We start from the raw sequence: 24,290 nt of genomic DNA, 5'->3' as shown, positions 1-24,290 counted from the left end.
GAATGGTCCAAAATACCTTCATCCAGAATCCACACACTCATTAGAGGCTATAGGAAGCGTCTAGAGGCTGTTATTTTAGCAAAAGGAGGCTCTACTAAATATTGATGTGATTTTTCTATTGGGGTGCCCAAATTTATGCACCTGTCTAATTTTGTTTTGATACATATTATGTTAATCCAATAAACCTCATTTCACTACTGAAATATTACTGTGTCCATCAGTTATTTGATAGATCAAAATGAAATTGCTGATCCAAACACCCAATTATTTATAAATGGAAATCATGGCAATTGTCAGAGGTGCCCAAAGTTTTTCATACGACTGTAGCTTCCAACTTCCTTCAAATCTGGTCCTCTCCTCTTGGCCTCGAAACTTTTGTATTCTCATCAGACAGGTTGAGGAAGCTGTACCGACAGGGTTTAGATTCTCATCAGACAGGTTGAGGAAGCTGTACCGACAGGGTTTAGATTCTCATCAGACAGGTTGAGGAAGCTGTACCAACAGGGTTTAGATTCTCATCAGACAGGTTGAGGAAGCTGTACCGACAGGGTTTAGATTCTCATCAGACAGGTTGAGGAAGCTGTACTCACAGGGTTTAGATTCTCATCAGACAGGTTGAGGAAGCTGTACTGACAGGGTTTAGATTCTCATCAGACAGGTTGAGGAAGCTGTACCGACAGGGTTTAGATTCTCATCAGGCAGGTTGAGGAAGCTGTACTGACAGGGTTTAGATTCTCATCAGACAGGTTGAGGAAGCTGTACCGACAGGGTTTAGATTCTCATCAGGCAGGTTGAGGAAGCTGTACCGACAGGGTTTAGATTCTCATCAGGCAGGTTGAGGAAGCTGTACCGACAGGGTTTAGATTCTCATCAGACAGGTTGAGGAAGCTGTACCGACAGGGTTTAGATTCTCATCAGGCAGGTTGAGGAAGCTGTACCAACAGGGTTTAGATTCTCATCAGACAGGTTGAGGAAGCTGTACTCACAGGGTTTAGATTCTCATCAGACAGGTTGAGGAAGCTGTACTGACAGGGTTTAGATTCTCATCAGACAGGTTGAGGAAGCTGTACCGACAGGGTTTAGATTCTCATCAGACAGGTTGAGGAAGCTGTACCGACAGGGTTTAGATTCTCATCAGACAGGTTGAGGAAGCTGTACCGACAGGGTTTAGATTCTCATCAGACAGGTTGAGGAAGCTGTACCGACAGGGTTTAGATTCTCATCAGACAGGTTGAGGAAGCTGTACTCACAGGGTTTAGATTCTCATCAGACAGGTTGAGGAAGCTGTACCGACAGGGTTTAGATTCTCATCAGACAGGTTGAGGAAGCTGTACCGACAGGGTTTAGATTCTCATCAGACAGGTTGAGGAAGCTGTACCGACAGGGTTTAGATTCTCATCAGACATGTTGAGGAAGCTGTACCGACAGGGTTTAGATTCTCATCAGACAGGTTGAGGAAGCTGTACCGACAGGGTTTAGATTCTCATCAGACAGGTTGAGGAAGCTGTACTGACAGGGTTTAGATTCTCATCAGGCAGGTTGAGGAAGCTGTACCGACAGGGTTTAGATTCTCATCAGGCAGGTTGAGGAAGCTGTACCGACAGGGTTTAGATTCTCATCAGGCAGGTTGAGGAAGCTGTACCGACAGGGTTTAGATTCTCATCAGACAGGTTGAGGAAGCTGTACCGACAGGGTTTAGATTCTCATCAGACAGGTTGAGGAAGCTGTACCGACAGGGTTTAGAGTTTATTCCACCCTGGAGGGTGTGACCACCTCATCCATCCGTCACGGTGCTTATAATGTTGTCAGCAGCTCAGCCGAGGTCACAGCAGAGGGCAGGGCCGTGGAGGCCAGGCTGGAGCCTGAGACACTGGGGTTGCGTCCCAAATGGGCCCATAGGGCTCTGGTCAAAAGTAGTACACTATTTAGGGAATAGGGTGCCTTTTGGGACGCAGACTGGGGCTGAATGTGGAGGCCAGGGCCATTGTGGGTCATTGCTTCGTCCCCATGGGAGCTGTTCTCTCTCTGTTCACTCCCCAGGGCTCTCCAGGGCCCCCAGCCTGGAGGACTTATGTCCATTGTCACTCTACTGGTTAGGCAGGCAGCACCCACCGCTGGCCAACCATAAATCACCCTGGAATGCACTAATAGGCAGCTAGCATGGAGGGGAAGACACACATAGAGGGAAGACACACATAGAGGGGAAGACACACATAGAGGGGAAGACACAGAGGGGAAGACACAGAGGGGAAGACACACATGGAGGGAAGACACACATAGAGGGGAAGACACACATAGAGGGGAAGACACATAGAGGGGAAGACACATAGAGGGGAAGACACACATAGAGGGGAAGACACACAGAGGGGAAGACACACATAGAGAAGAAGACACACATAGAGGGGAAGACACAGAGGGGAAGACACACATGGAGGGAAGACACACATAGAGGGGAAGACACAGAGGGGAAGACACAGAGGGGAAGACACACATGGAGGGAAGACACACATAGAGGGGAAGACACACATAGAGGGGAAGACACATAGAGGGGAAGACACATAGAGGGGAAGACACACATAGAGGGAAGACACACATAGAGGGAAGACACACATAGAGGGGAAGACACACATAGAGGGAAGACACACATAGCCACTGACTGTGGCTCCTTTCCTCCGGCCATATCCTGCACCTAACAGCCATTAGGCCTCACACTAACACTCTGTTTTTGCCCTTGTCCTCCCCCCTCCCCTTTTCCATTCCAACCTCCTCTTCATGACACGAACAGGGACAGATACATACTGGTGGGGAAGGGTTTGGCAGGAGCCAGGAAGAGTCTATGGGTGTGATAACCTCAGAGACATGGCAGTGGCAGAAGGAGGAGTTAGGTTGGGAGAGAGAGAAGATAACACAGAAAAGAAACAGCTGCTGTGAAAGAAGACAGACTTCCCCGTTGCCTGCCTGTCTCACCGGCACTCGATAAACCACTGTCTGATCTGCTCTTGCAGGGTTTCCCTTAGGTCAGGGCCATCCACGGTACGCACAGACTCCTTGATGCTGACCAGGGCCCTCTGGTACTCAGCCTCATTCTCCTCCTGGACCAGCCTGCGAGTCGTCTCCACCTGCTGGGCCTTCAGCTGGGCCACGCTGGGCCTCTGCTGCTGCTGCTCTGGAGGGACCTGAGGACCAGACACAGCTATAGAGATTAGTGGGGTGAGACAGGGATGCAGCTTAAGCCCCACCCACTTCAGCATATATATCAATGAATTGGCGAGGGCACTAGAACAGTCTGCAGCACCCGGCCTCACCCTACTAGAATCTGAAGTCAAATGTCTACTGTTTGCTGATGAATTGGTGCTTCTGTCACCAACCAAGGAGGAGGGCCTACAGCAGCACCTAGATCTTCTGCACAGATTCTGCCAGACCTGGGCCCTGACAGTAAATCTCAGTAAGACCAAAATAATGGTGTTCCAAAAAAGGTCCAGTCGCCAGGACCACAAATACAAATTCCATCTAGACACCGTTGCCCTAAAGCACACAAAAAACTATACATAGCTCGGCCTAAACATCAGCGCCACAGGTAACTTCCACAAAGCTGTGAACGATCTGAGAGACAAGGCAAGAAGGGCCTTCTATGACATCAAAAGGAACATAAAATTTGACATACCAATTAGAATCTGGCTAAAAATACTTGAATCAGTTATAGAACCCATTGCCCTTTATGGTTGTGAGGTCTGGTGTCCGCTCACCAACCAAGAATTCACAAAATGGGACTAACACCAAATTGAGACTCTGCATGCAGAATTCTGCAAAAATATCCTCAGTGTACAACGTAAAACACCAAATAATGCATGCAGAGCAGAATTAGGCCGATACCCGCTAATTATCAAAATCCAGAAAAGAGCTGTTAAATTCTACAACCACCTAAAAGGAAGAGATTCCCAAACCTTCCATAACAAAGCCATCACCTACAGAGAGATGAACCTGGAGAAGAGTCCCCTAAGCCAGCTGGTCCTGGGGCTCTGTTCACAAACACAAACACACCCCACAGAGCCCCAGGAAAGCAACACAATTAGACCCAACCATATCATGAGAAAACAAAAAGATAATTACTTGACACATTGGAATAAATTAACAGTGGCAGAATACCTCACCAATGTGACTGACCCAAGCTTTGACTATGTACAGACTCAGTGAGCATAGCCTTGCTATTGAGAAAGGCAGACATGGCAGACATGGCTCTCAAGAGAAGACAGGCTATGTGCACACTGCCCACAAAATGAGGTGGAAACTGACCTCCACTTCCTAACCTCCTGCCAAATGTATGACCATATTAGAGACACATATTTCCCTCAGATTACACAGATCCACAAAGAATTTGAATCCAAATCCAATCCAATCACAGCAGCAAGATTTATGACCTGTTGCCACAAGAAAAGGGCAACCAGTGAAGAACAAAAAACATTTATTTCCCTTGTATACAACAATGTATATAGACATTGAAATGTCTTTATTCTTTTGTAACTTCTGTGTAATGTTTACTGTTTTATTGTTAATTTCACATTTGTTTATTATCTATTTCACAATAAAGCCCCTTAAATTTAATTGAATTGAGAGAGAGAGACAAAAAGATTTAGCACAAAGGGAAGATAAACAAAGTTACTATGGCACCAAGGCTTGTCCGGTTATCACCACTGGTACTGATTGGCTGACCTTCACAATACAGACGTGCCTGTGATAGTCTGTGTTTACTGACTCAGAGTAACCCTGCCCCTTTGTTACCCAACACAGTCCTGGTAGAGGGAACAGTGAACAAGTACACCCACCATTCCCAGAAATACCATCTCCTCCAGCCGCTCTCTCCTGGTCCTCTTCCTCTGACTGTAGCCCCGCCAAACCTGGAACATACCAGAACAACAGGACAGCTAGGACACAACACGGGACACATAGAACACACCAGAACAACAGGACAGCTAGGACACAACACGGGACACCTGGAACATACCAGAACAACAGGACAGCTAGGACACAACACGGGACACCTAGAACACACCAGAACAACAGGACAGCTAGGACACAACACGGGACACCTAGAACACACCAGAACAACAGGACACCTAGAACACACCAGAACAACAGGACAGCTAGGACACAACACAGGACACCTAGAACACACCAGAACAACAGGACAGCTAGGACACAACACGGGACACCTAGAACACACCAGAAAAACAGGACACCTAGAACACACCAGAACAACAGGACAGCTAGGACACAACACAGGACACCTAGAACACACCAGAACAACAGGACAGCTAGGACACAACACGGGACACCTAGAACACACCAGAACAACAGGACAGCTAGGACACAACACGGGACACCTAGAACACACCAGAACAACAGGACAGCTAGGACACAACACGGGACACCTAGAACACACCAGAACAACAGGACACCTAGAACACACCAGAACAACAGGACAGCTAGGACACAACACAGGACACCTAGAACACACCAGAACAACAGGACAGCTAGGACACAACATGGGGACACCTAGAACACACCAGAAAAACAGGACACCTAGAACACACCAGAACAACAGGACAGCTAGGACACAACACAGGACACCTAGAACACACCAGAACAACAGGACAGCTAGGACACAACACGGGACACCTAGAACACACCAGAACAACAGGACAGCTAGGACACAACACGGGACACCTAGAACACACCAGAACAACAGGACAGCTAGGACACAACACGGGACACCTAGAACACACCAGAACAACAGGACAGCCAGGACACAACACGGGACACCTAGAACACACCAGAACAACAGGACAGCTAGGACACAACACAGGACACCTAGAACACACCAGAACAACAGGACAGCTAGGACACAACACGGGACACCTAGAACACACCAGAACAACAGGACAGCTAGGACACAACACGGGACACCTAGAACACACCAGAACAACAGGACAGCTAGGACACAACACGGGACACCTAGAACACACCAGAACAACAGGACAGCCAGGACACAACACGGGACACCTAGAACACACCAGAACAACAGGACAGCTAGGACACAACACAGGACACCTAGAACACACCAGAACAACAGGACAGCTAGGACACAACACGGGACACCTACAACACACCAGAACAACAGGACAGCTAGGACACAACACGGGACACCTAGAACACACCAGAACAACAGGACAGCTAGGACACAACACGGGACACCTAGAACACACCAGAACAACAGGACAGCTAGGACACAACACAGGACACCTAGAACACACCAGAACAACAGGACAGCTAGGACACAACATGACACATAGAACACACCAGAACAACAGGACAGCTAGGACACAACACAGGACACCTACAACACACCAGAACAACAGGACAGCTAGGACACAACACGGGACACCTACAACACACCAGAACAACAGGACAGCTAGGACACAACACGGGACACCTAGAACACACCAGAACAACAGGACAGCTAGGACACAACACGGGACACCTAGAACACACCAGAACAACAGGACACCTAGAACACACCAGAACAACAGGACAGCTAGGACACAACACAGGACACCTAGAACACACCAGAACAACAGGACAGCTAGGACACAACATGACACATAGAACACACCAGAACAACAGGACAGCTAGGACACAACACGGAACACCTAGAACACACCAGAACAACAGGACAGCTAGGACACAACACGGGACACCTAGAACACACCAGAACAACAGGACAGCCAGGACACAACACGGGACACCTAGAACACACCAGAACAACAGGACAGCTAGGACACAACACAGGACACCTAGAACACACCAGAACAACAGGACAGCTAGGACACAACACGGGACACCTACAACACACCAGAACAACAGGACAGCTAGGACACAACACGGGACACCTAGAACACACCAGAACAACAGGACAGTTAGGACACAACACAGGACACCTAGAACACACCAGAACAACAGGACAGCTAGGACACAACACGGGACACCTAGAACACACCAGAACAACAGGACAGCTAGGACACAACACGGGACACCTAGAACACACCAGAACAACAGGACAGCTAGGACACAACACAGGACACCTACAACACACCAGAACAACAGGACAGCTAGGACACAACACGGGACACCTAGAACACACCAGAACAACAGGACAGCTAGGACACAACACGGGTCACCTAGAACACACCAGAACAACAGGACAGCTAGGACACAACACGGGACACCTAGAACACACCAGAACAACAGGACAGCTAGGACACAACACAGGACACCTAGAACACACCAGAACAACAGGACAGCTAGGGCACAACACAGGACACCTAGAACACACCAGAACAACAGGACAGCTAGGACACAACACGGGACACCTAGAACACACCAGAACAACAGGACAGCTAGGACACAACACAGGACACCTAGAACACACCAGAACAACAGGACAGCTAGGACACAACACGGGACACCTAGAACACACCAGAACAACAGGACAGCTAGGACACAACACGGGACACCTAGAACACACCAGAAAAACAGGACACCTAGAACACAACACGGGACACCTAGAACACACCAGAACAACAGGACAGCTAGGACACAACACAGGACACCTACAACACACCAAAACAACAGGACAGCTAGGACACAACACGGGACACCTACAACACACCAGAACAACAGGACAGCTAGGACACAACACGGGACACCTAGAACACACCAGAACAACAGGACAGCTAGGACACAACACGGGACACCTAGAACACACCAGAACAACAGGACAGTTAGGACACAACACGGGACACCTAGAACACACCAGAACAACAGGACAGCTAGGACACAACACGGGACACCTAGAACACACCAGAACAACAGGACAGCCAGGACACAACACGGGACACCTAGAACACACTAGAAAAACAGGACAGCTAGGACACAACATGGGACACCTAGAACACACCAGAACAACAGGACAGCTAGGACACAACACGGGACACCTAGAACACACCAGAACAACAGGACAGCTAGGACACAACACGGGACACCTAGAACACACCAGAACAACAGGACAGCTAGGACACAACACGGGACACCTAGAACACACCAGAAAAACAGGACAGCTAGGACACAACAAGACATACCTAGAACCCAAAACAAGACACACATAGAACATAAAACGAGACACGTAGAACACAACTCAAGGGGACAGACAAAAGAGGATTTTATAACCAGCATGCCCATACTGCATTGCATGAACAGCTGAGAGCTGAGCAGAGCCCGACAAATGCCAAACACTCAGGACCCGGGGGCTGGCAGGCAGCTAACATCCAGGAGACAGACGCTACTCATGATAACACCTGCCCCCCCCCCCCCACAGAAGAGACCCCTCTCTTTGGCTGGCCTGCTCCAATGATATCTCCCACTCACATAGATGAGGAATGCAACACTACTGCAGGGAGGAATGAGCCTATGTATCAGTCACAGTGGTGATGACATCTGATATGAAAGTAGTGTCCTGTTCTACCAAGGTGCTGCTTACAAAGTCAGGTTTGTCTAACAGTGTTTGATCGATACCGTCCCTTGTGCAAGACAGGGATTAACATTGACCCAGCGCTCTGACCTGAACATGAACCCTAACAGGTCAGATCAACAGAACCACTTGTCACTACCTCAGCCATGCCACATTATTATAACGATACATGATCCAACCTCTCCATAAAATATCTACACACCCGATTCCTCCGTGAAAGCAATGTGCCCAGCGGCTTTGTTAGGCCAGAGATGGTTTACACTTGGGCCGATGAGAGAGAATGGTGGGGGGAACTGAAAGTGAGTCTGAATTTTAGGTGTTCGTTTCCATGACCTTGCTGATCATGTAATGTGATGACCCAGCGTTTTGACATCTGGGTGTCTGTATGAGAAAATCTAGGTGGTACTATGGTTATGAACCAACCAACAGCAGAGCGGTGACATTGAGATAACATTGTTGAGATGAACTTGTTGTGCCTTTTTGCAAAGCAGGCAGAAAACTATATCCCTTGGACCCATTTCTCCATACAAAGTAAAAGCAGCCATCGTTTTGGACTTGGACTCAGTCCAAGTGTATAGCAGCGTTTAATACAAATGGTATTCTGTTACCTATCATTGAGCAATTCATCAAGAGGTGGTTTGGCTTTGACTAGAGAGAGTGTGATGAACTACAACCCTCTGACTAGAGAGAGTGTGATGAACTACAACCCTCTGATTAGAGAGAGTGGGATGAACTACAACCCTCTGACTAGAGAGAGTGTGATGAACTACAACCCTCTGATTAGAGAGAGTGTGATGAACTACAACCCTCTGACTAGAGAGAGTGTGATGAACTACAACCCTCTGACTAGAGAGAGTGTGATGAACTACAACCCTCTGATTAGAGAGAGTGTGATGAACTACAACCCTCTGATTAGAGAGAGTGTGATGAACTACAACCCTCTGACTATAGAGAGTGTGATGAACTACAATCCTCTGACTAGAGAGAGTGTGATGAACTACAACCCTCTGATTAGAGAGAGTGTGATGAACTACAACCCTCTGACTAGAGAGAGTGTGATGAACTACAACCCTCTGACTAGAGAGAGTGTGATGAACTACAATCCTCTGACTAGAGAGAGTGGGATGAACTACAACCCTCTGACTAGAGAGAGTGTGATGAACTACAACCCTCTGACTAGAGAGAGTGTGATGAACTACAACCCTCTGACTAGAGAGAGTGTGATGAACTACAACCCTCTGATTAGAGAGAGTGTGATGAACTACAACCCTCTGATTAGAGAGAGTGTGATGAACTACAACCCTCTGACTAGAGAGAGTGTGATGAACTACAACCCTCTGACTAGAGCGAGTGTGATGAACTACAACCCTCTGATTAGAGAGAGTGTGATGAACTACAACCCTCTGACTAGAGAGAGTGTGATGAACTACAACCCTCTGACTAGAGAGAGTGTGATGAACTACAACCCTCTGATTAGAGAGAGTGTGATGAACTACAACCCTGTGACTAGAGAGAGTGTGATGAACTACAACCCTGTGACTAGAGAGAGTGTGATGAACTACAACCCTCTGACTAGAGCGAGTGTGATGAACTACAACCCTCTGATTAGAGAGAGTGTGATGAACTACAACCCTCTGATTAGAGAGAGTGTGATGAACTACAACCCTGTGACTAGAGAGAGTGTGATGAACTACAACCCTGTGACTAGAGAGAGTGTGATGAACTACAACCCTGTGACTAGAGAGAGTGTGATGAACTACAACCCTCTGATTAGAGAGAGTGTGATGAACTACAACCCTCTGACTAGAGAGAGTGTGATGAACTACAACCCTCTGACTAGAGAGAGTGTGATGAACTACAACCCTCTGATTAGAGAGAGTGGGATGAACTACAACCCTCTGATTAGAGAGAGTGGGATGAACTACAACCCTCTGACTAGAGAGTGTGATGAACTACAACCCTCTGGCTAGAGAGAGTGTGATGAACTACAACCCTCTGATTAGAGAGAGTGGGATGAACTACAACCCTCTGATTAGAGAGAGTGTGAGGAACTACAACCCTCTGATTAGAGAGAGTGTGATGAACTACAACCCTCTGATTAGAGAGAGTGTGATGAACTACAACCCTCTGACTAGAGAGAGTGTGATGAACTACAACCCTCTGATTAGAGAGAGTGTGATGAACTACAACCCTCTGATTAGAGAGAGTGGGATGAACTACAACCCTCTGACTAGAGAGAGTGTGATGAACTACAACCCTCTGACTAGAGAGAGTGTGATGAACTACAACCCTCTGATTAGAGAGAGTGTGATGAACTACAACCCTCTGACTAGAGAGAGTGTGATGAACTACAACCCTCTGATTAGAGAGAGTGTGATGAACTACAACCCTCTGACTAGAGAGAGTGTGATGAACTACAACCCTCTGATTAGAGAGTGTGATGAACTACAACCCTCTGACTAGAGAGAGTGTGATGAACTACAACCCTCTGATTAGAGAGAGTGTGATGAACTACAACCCTCTGACTAGAGAGAGTGTGATGAACTACAACCCTCTGACTAGAGAGAGTGTGATGAACTACAACCCTCTGACTAGAGAGAGTGTGATGAACTACAACCCTCTGATTAGAGAGAGTGTGATGAACTACAACCCTCTGACTAGAGAGAGTGTGATGAACTACAACCCTCTGATTAGAGAGAGTGTGATGAACTACAACCCTGTGACTAGAGAGAGTGTGATGAACTACAACCCTCTGACTAGAGAGAGTGTGATGAACTACAACCCTCTGATTAGAGAGAGTGTGATGAACTACAACCCTCTGACTAGAGAGAGTGTGATGAACTACAACCCTCTGACTAGAGAGAGTGTGATGAACGACAACCCTCTGATTAGAGAGAGTGGGATGAACTACAACCCTCTGACTAGAGAGAGTGTGATGAACTACAACCCTCTGATTAGAGAGAGTGTGATGAACTACAACCCTCTGACTAGAGAGAGTGTGATGAACTACAATCCTCTGATTAGAGAGAGTGTGATGAACTACAACCCTCTGACTAGAGAGAGTGTGATGAACTACAACCCTCTGATTAGAGAGAGTGTGATGAACTACAACCCTCTGACTAGAGAGAGTGTGATGAACTACAATCCTCTGACTAGAGAGAGTGTGATGAACTACAACCCTCTGATTAGAGAGAGTGTGATGAACTACAACCCTCTGACTAGAGAGAGTGTGATGAACTACAATCCTCTGACTAGAGAGAGTGGGATGAACTACAACCCTCTGACTAGAGAGAGTGTGATGAACTACAACCCTCTGACTAGAGAGAGTGTGATGAACTACAACCCTCTGACTAGAGAGAGTGTGATGAACTACAACCCTCTGATTAGAGAGAGTGTGATGAACTACAACCCTCTGATTAGAGAGAGTGTGATGAACTACAACCCTCTGACTAGAGAGAGTGTGATGAACTACAACCCTCTGACTAGAGCGAGTGTGATGAACTACAACCCTCTGATTAGAGAGAGTGTGATGAACTACAACCCTCTGACTAGAGAGAGTGTGATGAACTACAACCCTCTGATTAGAGAGAGTGTGATGAACTACAACCCTCTGACTAGAGAGAGTGTGATGAACTACAACCCTCTGATTAGAGAGAGTGTGATGAACTACAACCCTCTGATTAGAGAGCTTGTGATGAACTACAACCCTCTGACTAGAGAGAGTGTGATGAACTACAACCCTCTGATTAGAGAGAGTGTGATGAACTACAACCCTCTGATTAGAGAGAGTGGGAGGAACTACAACCCTTTGTGACCATATTAAAGTAAATGTCCAGTGAAAACTTTTAGAAGTTATCTCATACTCAAATAATGTTATTAACTCATCCAATACTTGTATTTGTGGACAAAGCATAAATTGGGGAAAAAACACTTTTTAAAAAACCAACTCAAATTTGAATCTCAAACAGACCGTTTCAAAAATGCTTATTATTTCCTCATAGAGGATGATGTCATCATCCTGAGGATGAGCTGGCCAGTCAGTGGTCTACTTGCTTTAATAATTATAACGCCCACACCATTCCAACATAGAAAAGCTGCTTTTTAACATACTATATAAAACTATTTCACTCATGTTGTAATTAATTAGAAGTCATATTTCATAGAAATCTGGAAACACTGGACAGTTACTTTAACCCAGGTAATCAGCTTCCCTGACTGTTAGCTGTGTCTTTAGTGGTTCACTCGTATTAAAACATCAGGCAGTACTGTTCACCAGCAATTGGAAATGTAGGCCTGGTATTGAAAGTAAAGTTTGCGGACAAAATATGAGAAACGAAACAATAAGTATACACTCGTTACCTTCTGAATGCGTGTGGCAGCCTGGTCGGGGTCCAGGGTGCTGATGGGTGTTTGGCTCTTGGCCTGGCTCCCCTCTTCCTCAGCCTGCCGTATCTCCTTCATGAAGCGATGCCTGAGCCGACCCTGCCGTGCCCGTTCACAAACCTGAAGGACCCGAACAGCTTCCTCCAGACACATGGTCTGAACCGACACCTCCTGAACACAGACAGCAGTATAGAGATAAGAGGGACAGGACCTCAACACTATGAGAGCAATGTTAACCTCCTCCCCAGGCATACAACTTGGGTAAGAAGCTTCTGCTGTGTGAGACTAGAGTAATGTTAACCTCCTCCCCAGGCATACAACTTGGGGAAGAAGCTTCTGCTGTGTGAGACTAGAGTAATGTTAAACTCCTCCCCAGGCATACAACTTGGGGAAGAAGCTTCTGCTGTGTGAGACCAGAGTAATGTTAATCTCCTCCCCAGACATACAACTTGGGGAAGAAGCATCTGCTGTGTGAGACTAGAGTAATGTTAAACTCCTCCCCAGGCATACAACTTGGGGAAGAAGCTTCTGCTGTGTGAGACTAGAGTAATGTTAACCTCCTCCCCAGGCATACAACTTGGGGAAGAAGCATCTGCTGTGTGAGACTAGAGTAATGTTAACCTCCTCCCCAGACATACAACTTGGGGAAGAAGCATCTGCTGTGTGAGACTAGAGTAATGTTAACCTCCTCCCCAGGCATACAACTTGGGGAAGAAGCATCTGCTGTGTGAGACTAGAGTAATGTTAACCTCCTCCCCAGGCATACAACTTGGGGAAGAAGCATCTGCTGTGTGAGACTAGAGTAATGTTAACCTCCTCCCCAGACATACAACTTGGGGAAGAAGCTTCTGCTGTGTGAGGTTAGAGTAATGTTAACCTCCTCCCCAGGCATACAACTTGGGGAAGAAGCTTCTGCTGTGTGAGACTAGAGTAATGTTAACCTCCTCCCCAGACATACAACTTGGGGAAGAAGCTTCTGCTGTGTGAGACTAGAGTAATGTTAACCTCCTCCCCAGGCATACAACTTGGGGAAGAAGCTTCTGCTGTGTGAGACTAGAGTAATGTTAAACTCCTCCCCAGGCATACAACTTGGGGAAGAAGCTTCTGCTGTGTGAGACTAGAGTAATGTTAAACTCCTCCCCAGGCATACAACTTGGGGAAGAAGCATCTGCTGTGTGAGACTAGAGTAATGTTAACCTCCTCCCCAGGCATACAACTTGGGGAAGAAGCATCTGCTGTGTGAGACTAGAGTAATGTTAACCTCCTCCCCAGGCATACAACTTGGGGAAGAAGCTTCTGCTGTGTGAGGTTAGAGTAATGTTAACCTCCTCCCCAGGCATACAACTTGGGGAAGAAGCTTCTGCTGTGTGAGGTTAGAGTAATGTTAACCTCCTCCCCAGGCATACAACTTGGGGAAGAAGCTTCTGCTGTGTGAGACTAGAGTAATGTTAACCTCCTCCCCAGGCATACAACTTGGGGAAGAAGCATCTGCTGTGTGAGACTAGAGTAATGTTAACCTCCTCCCCAGGCATACAACTTGGGGAAGAAGCATCTGCTGTGTGAGACTAGAGTAATGTTAACCTCCTCCCCAGGCATACAACTTGGGGAAGAAGCATCTGCTGTGTGAGACTAGAGTAATGTTAACCTCCTCCCCAGGTATACAACTTGGGGAAGAAGCTTCTGCTGTGTGAGGTTAGAGTAATGTTAACCTCCTCCCCAGGCATACAACTTGGGGAAGAAGCATCTGCTGTGTGAGACTAGAGTAATGTTAACCTCCTCCCCAGGCATACAACTTGGGGAAGAAGCTTCTGCTGTGTGAGACTAGAGTAATGTTAACCTCCTCCCCAGGCATACAACTTGGGGAAGAAGCATCTGCTGTGTGAGACTAGAGTAATGTTAATCTCCTCCCCAGACATACAACTTGGGGAAGAAGCTTCTGCTGTGTGAGACTAGAGTAATGTTAACCTCCTCCCCAGGCATACAACTTGGGGAAGAAGCATCTGCTGTGTGAGACTAGAGTAATGTTTTAGTTTTATTTTACATCCACACTATCTATCTAAGCTGAGGTAACCATACTTTTTTAATGAATTGCATGGTAACAATTGTAATAATTGCTTACATAAGGGAGTCTGATAGTGTGTTTCTCTAACCTGCTCAACCTGTTCGATGTGTCCCCCTTTAGCCATGACATGAGCCAGCATCTTCTCTCTGTCCCGCAGCACACGCATCCTCTCTCTCACAAAATACTGAGGAATGGGCACCTCCAGGTCCTCCTGCAAAATATAATATTGCAGAAATATTTCTCTGTCATTGTGTGTGATTCAAAAGGTAGAATCTCTGAGTTAAAGGGGTGAGTTCCAAATACTTTGAAAATGACTGTCAGGATACAGAAAGTCCTTTTCCTCATTCCCCCTTCACGTCCTATCACTCAGTCCCCGGTACAGTACCACTGACTCACAGGTGTCAGCTTGAGGTCCTGCAGCACATCATCAAAGTAGTGGAACTCTGAGAACTCCAGCTCCACCATCTCGTTCTTGAGCTCCAGGATTCTACCCATCACGCCGTCCAACACGTGCCTGACCATGCGCCTCTTCTGGGGGTGAACTATCTGGTCGTAGACAGCCTCCAGGCTGCGGAAGATCTGCAGGTACTTCAGGTAGAAGGTGGCCAGGCCCTGGAAGACCTGCAGCCGGTCCTTCAGCGGCCGAGGGGCAGTGGGAGGGTGCTCATCCACCAGGAGGTCCTCCAAGGCTCCATGGGCCTGGACCCACATCCTGGTGTAGGAGCTGAGGAGGACAAGGAGAAGGAGGAGAAGGGGAAAGAGAAGCAGAAGGGAGAGTGAAGGAGGAGGAGAAGGTAGAGCGAAGGGGAAAGAGGAGGAGATGGAGGAGGTGAAGGAGAAAGAACAGGAGGAGAGAGAAGGTAAACGAGAAACAGAAAAAGAAGGGGGAGGGGGAGGAGAAGGGGAAGGAGGAGAAGGGAGAGCGAAGGAGAAGGGCATATCATATGTGGATGGAAACGTGATGGACCAGACTAACTAAGCCATCTAGATCAATTTCACTGGACATATTTCAAGGGGAGGGTTCTCTTTCTTCCTATTTCTGGCTCTTTCTCTCACTTTTCTCTCTTACTTTTCTGGATGAACCAAGGCCAAGGTAGAACCGTCACCCGCTTCAGGATAGAGATCCTTGGCAGAGCTATCTCTCCAGGTAATGTCTGATAAGCACCATTAAAAGGATTGAAGGATTCTAACACCTATTTCTTGCACTTTGCACTAGATCGTCAATAACCCTCTCTTTGTCATGTAGTAACTGGCAGGTGGTCTGTCAGTCAAAACCTTCAAACAAGCCTAACACCACCTGGCTAAAACACCTGGGAATGAGAGGGGTGCACTTGTTTTCTTGGTCATAGTTGATATTTACTGTAGGTATAAAAATACCTTCCTACCTCAGCCTAGCCGTTCTAAAAATTTGAGCTTGTTGACACATAGAACTATCAATGCCATAGAAGAAAACAAAAATGGCCGCTAGATATCCCTAATGTCACTCCCTAACAGCAATCAATAAATAACCATTATAGGCCTACAGATGTAGGATCTTAATTTGACCTATAATGTTACAGCAAAATAATCCTGCAGCAACAGGATTTTAACAGATTTTAACATTTAGTCCATAATCTTGCTTTTAGCTGGCCAAAAGTGGCTACATGAAAAGTGCAATACTGTTAATATGTGTTAATGTGGGTTTTCACTTAATTTATGTGAATCACAAAGCTCATCTGCATTTCCTGCGGCGCAGGAAAATTCTCAGCAACAAAAGAGTGATCAAATTACGCTCCTACATCTGTATACATGTAATTATTTTCTCTTTTAACATAGTTGCTGCCTCTGTAAATCTAAAAGAGCTGAGGCTTGCAATGGTGAAACCATGCTCCTTTCATATTCCTATGAGGCCTATGTCATTACCCTAAAGGCAGCATTTCCATGGCCCACTCTTGTTAGGGGACTGGTTGACTCAAAGCTGCCTAGGGGTGAGTGGGTGGGAATGGGGAGGTGTAGTGAGGACTAGGCTGAAAGGACATTTCTGAGGGGGACATTACAATAAAAATGAGAGGGTGTTGGGGAATTCAACCAGATACCCAACCTGTGCCCAGGCAACTAAGCTGTTACGTCAAAATAATTCAAAGGACCCCCAATGAAACCCAAAAAACTACAAGGTCAACAAATCACAAAGGCTTATACCGGCCAGGGGACCGGTATAAGGATTAGGCTTTATTTTGTTTCATTTGTTTCACGTCCTCAGTGACTAGACATATTTCTGTGAATAAAGCTGTGTGGTAACATTTCAGTAACGACATCTAGGGATGGGAAATACAGCTCAGACTAACTGCTTTTGAAATGCTTAGCCAGGCTGATACAAGCATGCCTGTCTGTTGTTATGGGAACAGCAAAACACAATGTAGACTTCCTCTCTCTTTCGCAAACTGCTGCTCTCCCATAGCCCTTTTAATAGTTAGGAAACCATAAAGGAAGTATGACCACATTTGAGTAAGTGGTTTACTCTGTTTAGGGTTGTACAGTTCCTCTCCTGGAAATTTTAGTCTGTGGATGTAATTTGTATTTTTCCAAGTGTCCTATAGGCCTATATAGTCTAGCCACAACATTGGTTACAGAATTTGCACAATATGAGATGCATCATGAAGATAAAACAAAATAGAATACCTGTGTGACATTCTTGAGTGTAATTCCACGAGCTATGTTTCCAATAGAGTTGTGAGTTCCGTTTTTCCTGATGCACTATAAGGCTATTAATGCACATCCATTGCATTGGGCGGCAGGTAGCCTAGTGGTTAGAAAGTTGAATTAGTAACCGAAAGGTTGCAAGATCGAATCCCCGAGCAGACATGTTAAAAATCTATCGTTCTACCCCTGAACAAGGCAGTTAACCCACTGTTCCTAGGCTGTCATTGAAAATAAGAATTTGTTCTTAACTGACTTGCCTAGTAAATTAAATAAAAAATGCATTTCTATTGAAAAATGGGGTATTTAATGATAATAGCTATAAACGTTACTTTAGGGGAAACACCGCTGTTCTATATCGGTTCCATCCTTGGGATGTCCAGACTCTCAGAAACCGTTCGGCAGTCAAAACATGGGTCAGACAGGTGCTTTGGAGACCAGGTTCAAATCTCTGTCACACAAAACAGGAGCCAATAACATCGCATTTAATGTGGGAAAATATCGTCATACTAAGATTATAATTTTAAACACAAATCATTTTAGATTTTAATCAATAAAATCACACTGCCATACTATACCTATTTTTCAATTGAAAGACTTCTCCAAAAAAGTTACGCGCTTCCCGTCGACTGAAGCGTGTTTGCTTTCTTGCTGTGTGTGCACCAGAGCGTCTAGCAACGAAACGCCACGCCTGCGCAATGAGGTTTGACCAAACGACCGCTCCTGTCGTTTAGAACTATAGCAGAAGACATGTTGCTCTGACTTTACCGGCAGCAAACTAATTTCTACAGAGCACTCCTTTCTCTTTTTTCAGTCTACATTTCCCAAGTTGTTTTTCTAAAGTTGTTAACAATATTTAGTCAACATTACCTGCACATGTAAAGACAGACACACGTCACTCTATGCACTCTTAGGCAAATGAGCTGGCTGAATAGAGATGTATGGCTTTCTAATGTGCAACGTCAGCATACTGTAAAATTCAATTTGCAGTGAGCGCATCAATAGATCCTAAGGCCATCTTTTATCCCGGTGGTCCCCCAACACAAAGGCTGATTATGAGCGCTATATGACCCGGCATGCGTGCCTGCCATGGTATATTGAATAACTGAATGGTGAGAGACAGTGACACGCAGGTGCTACAGCCTGTTGAAATGAACTTTCCACGCGTTCACTAATGGCTACATCAAAAGTAGCAGATAGGCCTATAATGTTTGAAGTGGAACGGTATTTCAGATAACTTATATATGTATATATAAACTATTCTTATCAATGATCCACAGTGCAATTTCATATTCCACTGACATGTTTTATATCATTAAAATAGAGGTTTAAGGACACAACATGGGCAGTTATGTAGCCAACTGTAAACTCATAAGGTGGAGGGGAGAGGAGTGCTTTATACCGAATCTCACTGGATTCCCCTCTGACGGGCCCAGGCTAGTGGGAACAACCTCAGAAAGTACCCGAATCTGGTGTTGGCTTGCAGGACATCAGAGACTGGCCCTGATGGTTCTGTCAGATGCAGTGAGGATGGACATGCATTGTTCAACCAGGTGCAGCACCCTGGCTTTGTCAGTCAGACACAATCTATCTACTGTATCAAATTCCCTGGCAAACAAACGTCCATCCTTCCTTTCTAAAATTAGACAATACATTGGCAAATATTTCAATGAATGAGATTTCACATTGTGCTTTTTTATATGGCTTATGGTAAGATGTCTTGCCAAAATCTAGATAACAAGAGCCAAGCGTGGCATTGGGCCTATGTGTTTAAACCCATCCCAGTAAGGTATGCAGGTGAACAGGTGAGCTCCTAAAGAACGCCAAGCCTTTGAGTTTGTTCCAAGAAAGGTTCAAAAATAGTTAAACACCAAATACATTCACCTACCAAGTGTTCAACTTTAACCACGTGCAGGTCAAATAAAGGAGTGTCTCTTCTGTCTAGATAATCTGTATCTTTTGGTCTGTTTGCATGAATTCCTTCATCCACAGTTTGCCTAGAAGCGCAGGCTAATCGAATTTTCACACCAATATTTTATGCCAGCACGCAGGTCACTCCAAACGGGATTTGGTTTAATCGACAGCCTTATTAGGGAATTTGGTAATGAAGCCCTTTATTTGTATCTACATCAGGTGAACTTGTGGCTTGCATTTACTTTCTACATTTTAGTCATCGTTTTACAGGAGCAATTAGGGCGAAGTGCCTTGCTCAGGGGTACAGCAACAGATCTTTCACCTAGTCAGCTCAGGAATTCGAACCAGTGACCTTTCAGTTAGTGTCCCAAAGCTCTTAACCGCTAGGCTACCTGCCGCCGTGGATACCAGTTGTATGTCTCTGCATTCAGAATGATAGAGGTAGTTTAGTGAGCCAATGCTAACTAGCGCTAGCGCAATGACTGCTAGCATGTGACTGGATGGTTGGCTGCAACCGTGCTAACGCTAGTTAGTAACTTCCTTCAAACTGCAGGCAGAGATGAAAATGGTACGCACAAGTTCTTCTGACTCTGGTGAAGTAGATAAAGGGCTTCACTGCCAAATTCCAGAAGTATCCCTTTAAAGATGTGAATACATCATTATATAGGCCTATTAATGCATGGGTAAAACATAGGGTAAAACATAGCTAACAGTTTCTTGTAACTATTTTACATTAAATGTAGTCAACTATCTACCAATATTCTAATGAATTTAGCATAGACTACTAAATTATAATACTATCATGATAATATATGGCCCTACAGAAAAGCTCGTAAATCTATTATAAGAAATGTCCCCTAAAGAATTCAGTACCCACGCACCACCAGTATCTGGAAGGTGATGGAACGCAAAGCAGCATACGCACTCCGTTGTCCACTGACATTCAAATTGGACGTCAGACTTTTCAGTACTCGGATACAAATAGCTAACTACTGTTGATATCTATATTATGTTGATGGGAGCGGAAATCCGATGTTTCACAAGTCCGTCGATTCCATTGTTTTTTTTGCTGAAACCTCAATGAATCAGTTTTACCAAGCTGCCTAGTTGCCCTAGTAGGCGTTGCTCTCTACAGTATTTAACAAGTGCACCGGGACAAAGCGAGGTAGTCTCGACAGAGCAGGAACCCGAGAGCGCTTCAGTCAATTTGCGTATAACCTACAGACTTCAATAGGTCTACTATAACCTCAATATAACACCAGTCTAGGGACTCTCATTCACGGGGACATTCTGTGCGATTTCTGTATTGAAGGAGTTACAAAGGACACAGAAAGGCATTTTGTAAGTAACCTTTAAATAACACAAATAGCATTTTATCCTACTTTTTCACTGACAGAAAATAAAATAAATGTCGTTTTCATAGGCTATTATAGTTTTTCTAACTGGTATGTTATATGTTTGTTATTTGTCAGTTTTTCTTGAGTTTAGAAAACGAATGCTTTGACATTACCCAGCCATTCCATGGCGCTGAGATTTGTTGTGCTCTGAAGTTGTCATACATTTGTAAAAGCGCCCCGGGTCTCACAGTTGGGGGTGTGGATTAACAGTGGGTTCTAACGGATTAACAGTGGGTTATATCCCCGCAGACTGGTCTACATTCAATCAGATCTAGATTGCCCTGTATGTAAGCAAATGATACGGCAATGGATAGACGCACCTAAATTGTCCACAACAACGTTCTTTTTTAAATCTTAACATAATGCATTATAGCTGACAGGTAGAGGTATAGCGTGTTTAGGAACTGTGGGTCTGTTTATGTGAATAAATCACGCATCAAATAATTAATGGAAAAGTCCTGTAGTTTATAGTGTGTATTTCCGTTAACAAAAATAGTTTAATGTAGGACAACATTCATCTACTGTATCTTCAGAAGACTTATGCACTATCACTAAAATTCCACTGAAGACTGACCCATTTTGATCATTCACATATTCAGCAGGCTACATGCTGGATGGACACCGTTAATAGGTTACCTTTCAATGCATTCATTTAGTACAGATGGTTGCAGAATTTTCACTGTGAAAAAGAGTGGGGAGAGAGAAATGGGGGGGTGGGGGTAGTTCCTTGGTGGAGGAGGGAAACAGTTTAAAGTTGCAGGGTTTCTGCTGAGACCAGAATTAGAAGGGGGATTGAGAGGGAGAGGGAGGATGGAGAGGGGTAGGGAAGATGGAAAGGGGAAGGGAGAGGGGTGGGGAAGATGGAAAGGGGAAGGGAGAGGGGTGGGAGAGGGGAGGGGGAAGGGAGATGGAGAGGGGAAGGGAGAGGGGGAGGGGGGGGAAGGGAAGGGAGATGGAGAGGGGAAGGGAGAGGGGAGAGGGGAGGGGGAGGGAGAGGGGAGGGGAGGGGAGGGGGGGAAGGGAGATGGAGAGGGGAAGGGAGAGGGGTGGGAGAGGGGAGGGGGAGGGAGAGGGAAAGGAGAGGGAGAGGGGAAGGGAGAGGGAGTGTAGTATGCAGAGGAAAAAGCAGAAAAGACAGATGGAGAAAGGCAGAAAAACAGTGAGAAAGACAGAAAGACTGAGAGAACTGGGAGTGAGAAATAGAGTGGAGGTGTGTATAATATGTGTATACTGTATGTTTGTGTGTGTGTGAGTGAGTGTGTTTGTGTGTCTGTGGTAGGATGTAATATTGGGGTGTGGTGGTGAGAGACGCTGTGTCCTCACGGGCAGCTCTTTGTGCCCCAGACGGTGCTAGCTGCCCTGGGGCCATTGGGGGCTAGAGGGAGGACAAGGGAACCAGGTGAAGAGCCACTCTGTTTGACCAGTGAAAACACAACAGATTTACAAGGACTGGGGTCCCCAAAAGGGCCACTGCGTTTTATGGCACGTGGAGATGCAACATTTAATGTTATCCTCATTCCCAAATGGATGGTGGTGGGATTGACGGCAGTAAAAACACCAAGCTTTCTGCAGCTTTTGTTTTTATGTAACCCACCTCTCCCAAATGGGTTAGTTTTCATCTGTCAGTGATTTAAGGTCGTCTTAAAGACAGCTGTCTATCTACTCATGTTACCCACAATGCTTTTAAGGCTATATGGTCATTTTGTTAGATGAACAAACATCTGGCTAATGTTATAAGCAAATAAAGAAATGTTTAAATTGTTTGATGGTTAAATCCAGTTCATCCGTTTCAATTGCATTTATATTAGTCCTATTTGTTTTACAGACATAAAGTATAAACTCTGAACATGTCTTATAAGGTATAAACTCTGAACATGTCTTATAAGGTATAAACTCTGAACATGTCTTATAAGGTATAAACTCTGAACATGTCCTATAAAGTATAAACTTTGAACATGTTTTATAAGGTATAAACTCTGAACATTCTGAACATGTCTTATAAAGTATAAACTCTGAACATTCTGAACATGTCTTATAAAGTATAAACTCTGAACATTCTGAACATGTCTTATAAAGTATAAACTCTGAACATTCTGAACATGTCTTATGAAGTATAAACTCTGAACATTCTGAACATGTCTTATGAAGTATAAACTCTGAACATTCTGAACATGTCTTATAAAGTATAAACTCTGAACATTCTGAACATGTCTTATGAAGTATAAACTCTGAACATTCTGAACATGTCTTATGAAGTGCTGTATTCAATGAAGACATGCAGTAAAAGCCAATTAGTGAGAGGTTTTATCAGTGTGTGAAGGGCTACCCAGCAGCACCAGTTGCATCCTGTGTTCTATGGTCTCATCTGATGTGAAGCTCCCTGGCTCGCTTCACATCTCTCTCTCAACAACGCGGCCCTCTGACCCCTCACCCTGGAACTGTCAGTTCAAAGGAAAGGGCCACGTTATAATGCTGGGTCACTGTCTCTAGTGAAGAATGGGACCGTTCACCTTCCGTACCTTCCATAGACACACACACACACACACACACACACACACACACACACACACACACACACACGCATTCCATCCTGTCCATATCTCAATCGCAGGCTACGTTTCCGTGTCCGTGATGCTCTCATTCCTGGGTCACATTGAAAGCATCAGTACACTCTTCACTCTCTTTGTGCTCAAGGCTAAGTGAATGTCGTTGAGAGGTCCTTGTGAGGTTGGGAGGTCCCTATTTCACAGTCATAAAAATGGATGTGCACAAATACAATGGAATCATAAATGTCCATGCTCCACATGTACCTGCAGTATTTAGTGACATTTATTTGATTTAGCTTAAAATGGACCATGCTAAATTTTGAGTGAATTTGAAAGTCTCCACATTTACATTTGAAAACGTTATAATCTGAAAAGCCCTTTATTTTGATTTAGTAATAAATCATTTACTGGCTTACTTCAGTTCATAATTCAGTGGTAATACATGCATAGTTGAAATAGTCCCTCAGCTCCCAGCTTGCAGTAGTCAGATTAGTCTCTGATGTGATAACTCCTCCTTTATCAGCGATGGCCCCAATAGTGCTTGTTATTGATGGACTAGGAGGAACTCTGCTTGTTATTGATGAACTAGGAGGAACTCGGGAGTCCTGAGGAATGTCTCTTGTCTAATGAACTAGAGGGAAAACATTGAGAACATTCCTGGACACAGCATGCGATCGGTCTAACCCCCTGACATCCCACCATGCTGCCTCGGACAGAGGCGCCATGCC

At 45.4% G+C, this 24,290-nt stretch overlaps 2 protein-coding genes across 3 annotated transcripts in view; one reads left to right on the top strand and one right to left on the bottom strand.

Moving 5' to 3' along the window:
- drc11 (dynein regulatory complex subunit 11) overlaps positions 1-18,380 on the bottom strand; it is a 73,791-nt gene extending 55,411 nt beyond the window's left edge. The window contains exons 1-8 of one of the 2 annotated variants that reach the window (XM_029740896.1): positions 18,284-18,380; positions 18,038-18,156; positions 17,688-17,808; positions 15,426-15,753; positions 15,118-15,240; positions 12,944-13,138; positions 4,824-4,895; positions 2,968-3,176 (exon numbers count right to left, since the gene is read on the bottom strand). In XM_029740896.1, the coding sequence (XP_029596756.1) occupies positions 2,968-3,176; positions 4,824-4,895; positions 12,944-13,138; positions 15,118-15,240; positions 15,426-15,753; positions 17,688-17,698 (938 nt within the window). In that variant the 5' untranslated portion in view covers positions 17,699-17,808; positions 18,038-18,156; positions 18,284-18,380. The remainder of the gene's footprint in view (positions 1-2,967; positions 3,177-4,823; positions 4,896-12,943; positions 13,139-15,117; positions 15,241-15,425; positions 15,754-17,687; positions 17,809-18,037; positions 18,157-18,283) is intronic. The other variant, XM_029740897.1, reaches the window with a different exon arrangement.
- A 2,187-nt stretch (positions 18,381-20,567) lies between these two features.
- Positions 20,568-24,290, top strand: part of LOC115179379 (atypical chemokine receptor 3) — a 7,422-nt gene continuing 3,699 nt past the window's right edge. Inside the window, exon 1 of the mRNA XM_029740850.1 lies at positions 20,568-20,960. The gene's annotated coding sequence lies outside the window, so the exon portion shown is untranslated. The remainder of the gene's footprint in view (positions 20,961-24,290) is intronic.

The sequence above is a fragment of the Salmo trutta genome, chromosome 39 (genome assembly GCF_901001165.1).
Source record: "Salmo trutta chromosome 39, fSalTru1.1, whole genome shotgun sequence".
NCBI classification, from domain to species: Eukaryota; Metazoa; Chordata; class Actinopteri; order Salmoniformes; family Salmonidae; genus Salmo; species Salmo trutta.
The sequence above is the reverse complement of the archived record's forward strand: the minus strand, read 5'-3'. Positions and strand labels throughout refer to the sequence as shown.